The 8,884-nt window shown below is 63.2% G+C and overlaps 3 protein-coding genes across 3 annotated transcripts; all 3 read right to left on the minus strand.

Moving 5' to 3' along the window:
- Positions 1–537: 537 nt before the first annotated feature.
- On the minus strand, positions 538–2,709 carry MNEG_1967 (FkbM family methyltransferase; the record flags this gene model as incomplete). Its single annotated transcript, XM_014049559.1, has 7 exons — positions 538–708; positions 909–1,011; positions 1,178–1,303; positions 1,526–1,621; positions 1,892–1,970; positions 2,122–2,322; positions 2,508–2,709. 7 exons carry the CDS (start codon positions 2,707–2,709, stop codon positions 538–540), a joined length of 978 nt encoding a protein of 325 aa, XP_013905013.1.
- An 809-nt stretch (positions 2,710–3,518) lies between these two features.
- MNEG_1968 (hypothetical protein) lies at positions 3,519–5,121 on the minus strand (the record flags this gene model as incomplete). The annotated part of the gene is made up of 6 exons (XM_014049560.1): positions 3,519–3,666; positions 3,871–4,070; positions 4,209–4,285; positions 4,606–4,788; positions 4,934–4,971; positions 5,072–5,121. 6 exons carry the CDS (start codon positions 5,119–5,121, stop codon positions 3,519–3,521), a joined length of 696 nt encoding a protein of 231 aa, XP_013905014.1.
- A 1,463-nt stretch (positions 5,122–6,584) lies between these two features.
- MNEG_1969 (hypothetical protein) lies at positions 6,585–8,810 on the minus strand (the record flags this gene model as incomplete). The annotated part of the gene is made up of 8 exons (XM_014049561.1): positions 6,585–6,683; positions 6,833–6,918; positions 7,128–7,216; positions 7,374–7,462; positions 7,734–7,845; positions 8,047–8,186; positions 8,350–8,423; positions 8,720–8,810. 8 exons carry the CDS (start codon positions 8,808–8,810, stop codon positions 6,585–6,587), a joined length of 780 nt encoding a protein of 259 aa, XP_013905015.1.
- Between the last annotated feature and the right edge of the window lie 74 nt (positions 8,811–8,884).

The raw sequence follows: 8,884 nt of genomic DNA on the forward strand, positions 1-8,884 counted from the left end.
GTGCAAGCGGCCCGGCTGTGCATTATGGCTGGCGGGGGGCTTTTGCCCCGCTGCGGATGATTTGTCTCAGAGCAGCTGTTTCAGTCCTCCCGTATGGCCGCCGCCGCTGCCTGGCGCCCCACAGGCTCTGGCAGGCCTGCGCAGCTGGCATGCACTCGTGCAATGTCTCTTGTGGCTAGGCTTCTTTGCAATGCAGCCACAACTGCGTTTGCCCCTCCTCTGCGATGTGGAAGCTGCTTGAAGTGTAGATTGGCGTTTATGTTACAACTCAACCATATCCCTGCTGCTGGCTGCAATTGTCCTACAGCCGGTGCATCAGCACATGTAATCACACGCACGCACACACACAGAAGCACACACACGCACACACAAGCACACACACACACACACACAAACACACACACACACGTGGTCGCGCGCACCAAGTCCGATTGCCGGGTGTGGGTTCCGCTTGGCAATCGATTCGTGTACACTGCCTGCAAGCGGCAATACTGGGGCCATGACACGGACAGGCAGGTCGCTGCTCATTTGGTAGGGCTACCTGACCTGCAGCTGCTGCTTCTGCTGCTGCGCTGCTCCCCTGCTGCCGTAAACCATAAAGAGATTGCAGTCCTTGAATCGCGGCTCCTTGTAGACCGCCACCCGGTCAAACCCCTTCGACAGCAGCAGCTTCTCGACAGCTGCCACGCGACCGTCAATGTCGTGAACCTGGCGGACGGATGGAAGCTCTGCACATCATGGTTTGGGACCCTCTTGAAAGGCTCTCCAAGTGATGACGGACGCAAGAGGTAACACGCAACGTATTTGCCTCGTCAGCAGACCTGAAGCTTTGCCACGCACACGCATACACCAGGGCCCGCTCCCCTGTCACGCCTGCAGCGTCCTGTTCGCAGGCCGCCGGCCCCCACCTGCAGCGACACCTGGCGTATGCGCGGCCAGTGCTCCTCCCTCACTCCCATCAGCACGTCCCACTCGGCGCGCTCCACATTGGCCTTCAGCAGACCAACCTCCCTGGGGCGCCGCGCCAGCGCCGCGGGCGACCCAATTGGTGGTCCGGGACGTGGTGCCGGCGCGCGAGGCAGCAGCTGGGCCGGTCGGCCGGCTGACTGCACGGTCAGTTTTCCTGACCCTTAAAATGATTGTCCCAGCTTCCCAGCCACCAGCCCTTGCATCTCACTTGATGCCAAAATCTTCTATGAGGCCGGAGACTGTGGTCATGGGGCAGGCCACAGGCACCGCCGGCCGCAGCAGCAGGTTCACAAAGGCAGCCTTGTGGATTAGCCGGTAAAGGGATGGCATGCAGCTGGGGGGAGGGAAATGTGACGGGATTGGGAAGGAGTTGAAGGGGGAGGGCAGATGACGAATGGCTGCGTCGCAGGGCGCCGCGCCAGCCATTGCCCTCTGAGCGGAGAGCTACTACACGGGTTGGAACAAACGTGCCGTAATTTGCCAGTGTGCGTGACAAAGTGCATCCGATTGTGATCGGGTCGTGGGTGGAGGGCCTGAGGTCGGCGCGGCCCCGCACCGCGCGAGGGCCTTCCCGGCGTCCTCAATGGGTGAGAAGCTCTCCCGCCTGTTGACCACCAGGCTGAGGGTGGCCTGGGCCGCATCGTAGTCATCCCTGGGAGGAGGGTAGTCGCATCACACAATGATGGCCACAGTGCATTAGATGTCAAATTGGTGGGCAGGTGGCCGCAAGGTAGCAAAGTATGCCTTTTGTAATGAGGACAGCCATACACGCCAGGTTGCGCCTTCCCCTGCCTCTACATTTGCCGTTACATTGCAATATACTCGCGCATTAGGCGTCCACTGCATAACACAACACCACAACAGCACCGCGCAGGTGCACACCCCCCCCATACACACACACAGGCTAAACACCCGTTGGCACCTGTACATGCTGCTGAAGGCAGTGATTTTAGGGTAGTAGGTGAACTCGCGCACAGAGGGGCCGCCAAGGGCGCCCACGCCTGGCATACACACATGAAGCAGTGGTGGTGGTGGTTCCGTGACAATTGTACGAGCAGGCGGACGGGGGCCCCCGACACGCCAGGCCCCCGCAAGACACCAGGGCTGCGCGCGAGATTGAGGCAGGCAATGTGCCGGCGCGGCACGCCTCACCTGCGTGAACGGGCACCACGCTGCCCGCCGCCACCTGGTGCGCGTTGGCCCACTCTTTGAAGCGTGTGTTGTTGAGCCGCAGTGCCCTGAAGACGCCCTCTATGGGCTCTACCGCATATACAACCCCCTCTGGCCCAATCACGGGCGCCGCCATGCGCGCAAAGGCGCCAACGTTTGCACCTAGATCCAGGACAACATCGCCTGCGGGATGGGGGCATGGGTGAGCAAAACGGGAGTGTGTGCAGGCCTTCCATCTGGGCGCCTTGCTGCGGTGCTTGCCGCACCGGCAAGTGCATGGCAGGGATTGCGCGACCAGGTTGCAAAGCCTTTTGAATACACTTTGCAGCACTAAAATTCCCGGTGTACATCCGCGCAACAGTTCGCACCCTGCTGAAGCGCCACAGCGCCGCGACCGAAGTACACCTGGCCGGCCTCGTTCGAGTGCGCCTCCGCCTGTGCATCCGCCGGGCTCGGCGCGTACAGCACCAGGCCACCTAATGCCTTGAAAGGTTTCAGGCCTCCAATCCTAATATCTACGTCCACAACCCCTTCCTGTTCCGCTGCTGTCTGCTGTCTCCGCTTGCGCATGGCTGGACCGCTGCGTGAGTGCTGCGTATTCAGTTGGGTTGCAGATGCTTAAGTAGTCTTGTAGCCTCAATCTCGCGCTTTTGTATGGAGGGAACTCGGTGCTGGAAAAGCTGCCAGCGGGGTGGTTCGCAGTGGTCGATCCAAGACTTCTGGCCTACGGTAGCCGCGGGCGTTATGTTATGAGATTTGATATATACACAATGATAATGACCATATGATCGAAAGACCAGATGAACACATTGCCCAGCAATCGTGGCACTTGACACACCAGCTCATGCTGCAGCACGAGCTCAGCTCGAGCTGCCGATGTTGTGCACGCTGGCCCGCACTGCCCGTGGCCCTGCCCAACATGTGCAAGGCTGTTACACAAAATTCACTGGCCACATGCAACCCTATACATTGAGGCCAGCCGATCGTGCACACAAGCGACACAACCGACAACACCCTTCACAAGTGCAAGAAAGCAGGTGTGCGGGTACAGCGACGAAAGCCACAGGCCACCTGACCCGCGTTATACAGGTGGAACCTCGACATGGGGGTGAGTGGAAATAGAAGCCAGAGGCATTATGTGCCTTGTCGTCGCCGAATCGAGACCAGAAAGCAGTGGGCGCTTGCGTTCAGCCCAGGCCCATTGTCTCGCGCTCATGAGTGGCGGCGGCCTGTTTGCAGGCCATGCATTCGCGAGGAAGAAAAACACACATCAGCAGCCACCAGCCTACACGGACGCGCACGCGTCTGCTCGCACTACACACAAAATTGGGAGCAGCGGCGGCTCAAAAACTTCGGAGCGTGGGGCGCCAGGGCGCCCATCACTTGTACACCTGCGCAACCCCAGCGTTCATCTCCCACTCGGCAGTCGTGCGGGTCCAGACCGCCAGGCCGCCGCTCCGCCCGCGCGCCACGATGATGTCACCATCAGCATAGGCATACAGGAAGAAAGGCAGCGCCTTGCGCTCGCTACGGGTGGGTGGAAGGGGGACAAGCCTACGGTCAAAAGGTGCCAGACAACCGCCGCTGCTTGCAACAAAGTCATCACATTACGGATCGGGGAGTGGTTGGCCCATCGCAGTTGCAGCGTCCCCTTGCTTGATCGAGTGACCAGCCTCTCCATGGTGACTGCTGCCTGCCCTTGCAAACACATACGGTATGCCAGCCGCTCACGAGTCTGGCAGCTGGTCCAGCGGCTTGGCGTCCTTCTTGAGCGCGATGCTCCAGCGCCACGGCCCCAGCCCAATGTTCATGCTGCGCACGTCGAAGCTGAGCTGGCGGCCAGCCATGGTGTAGGGGCCGTTGAATGTGAGGGAGGCGATGGGGCCCAGGAAGACGCCGTTTTCAAAGTCCTTTGTTACAGGGTCGAATTTCTGCAGGGGATGGTGAGGCACAGATGATAGGGCCTCGACCTCGTGTGGTCGCCGGAGCAGGGCCGGCGCAGGGCCGGCGCAGGTGGGGGGTAGCCAGTGCAAGCGGCGTTCAAAGCGCGCGCGCAGGCGGGCGCCCACCTGGACAGCAGGGATGGGGAAGAATATGCCGCCCTTGCTGGGCTGCTTCTTCTGGCCCGCCTGCACCTGCTTCGAGTCTGGAGTGAGAGCAGACAATGCATGGAGTATGGCGTGTGTGGGAAGACGAGGAGAGAGCGCAAGCGCACGTGTGTGTGTGTGTGTGTGTGTGTATGTGTGTTCAAAGCAATCAGAGCAAAAGCCTCACGGAGCTCCCCCACACTGGGGTTGTCAGAATTATTTCAAAGCTGCCGGTGCTTCCCTGTGCATGACACAGAGAACTGGGGTACGTCCACAGCGCAGCTTGCGCACGCGTGGCTCGTCGTCACAGCCGCCGGGGCGGCGGGGCGCTGCTTTGCATCCCATCCTCTCACGCATACAGCGCGTCGGGAAATCTCACCAGCCGTAAATATCAGCCGCCAGCGCGCCCGTGGGGCCTCGATCGAAGCCAGCCAGGGCTCTGGGCTCAGCTTGGCCCGCTCCAGCTCCAGCATGGCGGACAGCATGGCGGGCGCCGGGACGCTGCCGGGCTGCGCGACGCCCCTCTTGAGTGCATCGATCGCTGCCGCAGGCGCAGCAGTGCCTGAAGGACATGAGCAGAGGAGGCGCGCATATGGTGTGCAAGGGAGAGGACACGGGGTGTGCGCCTGCTGCGGCGGTCGGCATGGGTCGTGCCGCTTACGCACTAACGCCCTGGGTGGCCACGACATGACACCCCAAGCACTTACCAGTTGATGCTGCTGCACGGACGACGACCGCGGGGGATCTGCGTCGAGGATGGATGATGCAGCTTGCATTGTTCCGGGCGATCTACATGAGTCCCCTCAGCGCAATCTCACAGAACGAATGTAGCGTATGCCTCTCACCGCCTAGCTCCAGGGTGCACCAGCGCAGGGGGGCGACTAGAGGCCAACATGGTTGCAGTGGGTGGGGGGCAGGGCAGAGCCACAATGGTGAAGTCGCTGCCTTACTTGCACCCTTATGAGTGACTCCTTACAGTGTGGCAACAGAAGTCGCGATCCGCAAGGCTTCTGACCACTGACTGTTTGGAGAGCAGACCGGTTCTTCCTCGGGCGCCACTTGGCGCTGATGTCGGCTCTGTGTGGCACCACACCCAAGCCAGCCAGCAAAACAGGCTCCTTGGCGGCACGGCTCTGCGGTGTGTCGCCCTCACTGCATCCCATCAAAAGTGCCTGCTCATCGCACTGCTTGACCGCAGCCTCACCCCCTGGCTGGGTGGTTCGTGGTGGTGGGGGCAGGCACGCCAGGCGGCCTGCCCTGTTGCCATGCCGTCCACGCCCCATGGGACGGCTAAGCAGCAGACCCGGACACTTCCTGTGCAGCGCAGGAGGGAAGGTCTCCAAGTACGCCTCTGTACCGCCCCCACATGCCGGGTGACCAGGAACACTGACGCGGATTATGATACTTGATGACAGATTAATGGTGGCGCGTTTTGCGCATGTCACGCGATGCAGGCATTATGGACGTCGTGCAGGGCCCGATGCATTTAGGGCCCCTGATGAGGATAAGGTTGATGCGTCCGTTCGCAACTGCCGCTGCACTGTTGGCAAATAAACATAGCAAGCTTAGAAAAAAGGGGGCACCGACGATGCGCAAAGACACACACATCGCGGCAAGGCGGCCGCCAGCACAAGGTAAGGCCGCCGGCGCTATCACTGGCCCGGCGCCACCGTTGCCGGCGCCGGCCGTTGCGCGAAGCCCCGCCCAGTTTGCGAAACGCGCCACCAGCGGCACACGCCACCACTGCGACTAGTCCTACCCAGCAAGGCGCCCTGAGACAGTACTTTCACGGGCGCATTTGACGACGCAACACATGCTTCAGAAGGCACACAGGCAAGGCACGTAGGGGAGGAACATTGCTTCGGTTGAGACGCGCGCCGCCGGGATGGGAGGGGCGGCGTTGCCGCGCCCGGTGGTGTGATGCGCCGGCGGATGGGACAAGATGTTGGTAGAGATGAACGGGGCCGGTTGCAAGCCCCTCGGTTCTCGACGACAACATGAGGGGGCGCCGCCGGGCGCGCCGCGGGGAGCACTGACATGCCCACCCCCCTGCGCGCGCGCCGGCGGCGCGTCGGAGGTGCGGCGGCGCGCGCGCGGGGCCCGCGTGCTGCGGCGGGGCCCCCGCGCGCGCGCCTGCGGTGGTCGGCTCTCGCCTTGTCCCGTCAGCAAGTGTTCTGGCCCAATTCCCAGGAGCTTCGCTCGCGTGGGTCACCCTGGAAAAACCTGTGAGGGGGGCTGGGAGCGTCCCCAGCCCCCGGGGCGCCCGCCTCGTGCGGCGGCGGCCCATGCTGCGTGTTTGCGGCCGCCGCGCTGCTCAGCGCGGCGGCCCGCGGGCGCGGGGGGAGGCGGCGCTTCCGCTCAGCTCCTCTGCTGCTCGCGGCCGTCGGTCCTCTGGGAGGGCTCCCCCATTTTCTGGCGACCGGGAAGCTTCATGGGCGGGTGGTCGACGACGCGGAACTGCGAGGAGGCCACGAGTGACGGCCAGGGTGAGGTGTCGCACGTTTGACTGTGCACGCAATGTCCGTTGACTGCAAGAGGCCATCCGCAAGGGGCGCGGCGGGTACCCAGCCGCCCGGCAAGCATGACTGCACGGGCGGCCCCCTCACCGTCTTCATCGCGCGCAGCGCCGCCTCGCGCTGCTTCTCAGCGCGCGCCCGCGATATGATGCGCGCCTCCAGGGACTGCGAGTTGCCTGCGGGGCCAAAGGGAAACCGGGCGTCGCAAGCACAGGGTCGGCGGTGGCGCATCGCATGGATCGGGGTGGGCCACCAGCCGCGGGCAAACGCCTGCCCCAGGTCGCGCCAAAAGCACGTCCTGCCGCACCACCGCTCGGGCCGCGACCGGAGGGGCACCCGCAACGCGCGAGGGCCGCTCGTCCCTCCGTCGCGCGTGGGGCCTCACCGCTGATGACGGCTTGCGTGGTGTCCGCCTCGATGCGCAGCTTGAGCTGCACAAACAGCTCCTTGGCGCGGTCGTACGCACCGATGCCCCTGGCGGTGGCGGGGCGGGACGCCAGAGCTTGTTGGGCCAAATTAGGGCACTAGAAGTGCGCGTTGTCATGCCGTGCAGCTCTCCGGCTGCAGGACGGCATTGCCGCTGGGCGGAAACTGGAGCAGTGGCCGCCAAATCTGACTATTCGCAACTCACTTGTGCATCTCAATGTCCGCGTGCAGGCGCATCCAGGGGTGGTCCCTGATCTGCGCTGCTGTCACGTAGTCCTCGTCAGCAATCGCCACCTGCACATGGGCGGCGCGGGCGACGGGCGCGGCGAGTAAGCGGCAGGGAGCGGTGCAAGCCAGTTCACAGAGGTCGCAGGCTCGGGCAACACGCTCAGCAACCCTGGAGGCTGCAGACATTAATCGAAACAGGGGAAACAGGGCACCCTCAGCTCACTGCGCGCCCTCCACGCGCAGGGCAGATGCCTGTCTCTGCGTGCGTATGCAATGGTGTTACCCCCACAACACATACACGCACAACTCGAACAGGGGCCGCGACCGCGCGCCCCACCTCCATATCGCGCAGCAGCAGGGAGATGGGCAGCAGCAGGCTGCTGTCTGGCAGCTCCGCAACGCCAGCCGCCACGGGGGTCGCCGAGGGCGTCGCGGTGCCGGAGGTCGAGCTGCGCCGCGGCGGCAAATTTCAAGGGGGTGTGCAATGCAAGCAGAGCGCGGGGCGTCAGGCCGATTGCGCGCATGCACCGCACGTTAATCAAGGGCACGTCGAGCATGCGGCTCATCAGTTTCATGGGGCACGTTGACCACACGTCCCAAGAGGCGGCGCCATGGCCACTGCAGTGCAGGTGCGTGGCAAGCAGCATCACCTAGAGGCGGCGCCCTTCTTGGCCTCCTCCTTGGCCGACTGCGAGTGCAACTGCTTGATGTACTCAAAGGCGTGAGTGTCCCGCAGCCGCGTGGCGGCCTCGTCCCACACGCGCTTGTGGACGTAGATGGGGGCGCCAGACTGTGATGGGGGGAAGGGGCAATTCAGGAAGGTTGAGGTAGAAGTTTGAGTGGATAGATCGGTGTTCACGACCCTAAGGCAAGCGAGCTATTCACAACACGTAGGCCCCTGCAGCCGACACACTCATGAGGGCGCTCTGGCCGTAAACAGCATGTGCCCGCACCTTCATTGCCAAAAATGTCGCGTCAGAGGGGCGGCAGTCGCAGTCCCAAACAGGCTGGCCCGTCACGCGGTCGCCTGGCAGAGGGGGTGCAGGCAAGGGTGGTTGGCGCAGGCCGGAGGGCGGGCGCCGCAGGGAGGCCGAGGGGCGCAGCAGCTCGTGTGCGGTTTCAGGGTGGGATTGCTTGTCACGTCTGCAATCGCCTACCTGGGACTCAACAAAATCTGCTGTTCACGATGATCAGTCAAGTGGCTGTGCTCCTGGGCACGGTCGGCAGGCCAGCCGACCTAATTTGACCTCAGCAATTCAAACGCTGGCCAAGCTGTCGCTCGCGACGCGCGAGCACTGCCAAAACCTCCCTGAATGCGCTCACCGAAAAATAGCCGCGCCACAAACACGTCATTGGTGAGCTCTACCACGCCCACCCGCAGCAGCTTCCAGTCCGCCTTGCCCGACTGCCACATCTGAGGGAGCGCCAGGAGCAGCCGCCGCAGCGGCGGTTGGCGATCTGATCCCAGACCGCATCACCGATCGCCCC

Source organism: Monoraphidium neglectum (genome assembly GCF_000611645.1).
Source record: "Monoraphidium neglectum strain SAG 48.87 unplaced genomic scaffold scaffold00210, whole genome shotgun sequence".
Classification (NCBI taxonomy): domain Eukaryota; kingdom Viridiplantae; phylum Chlorophyta; class Chlorophyceae; order Sphaeropleales; family Selenastraceae; genus Monoraphidium; species Monoraphidium neglectum.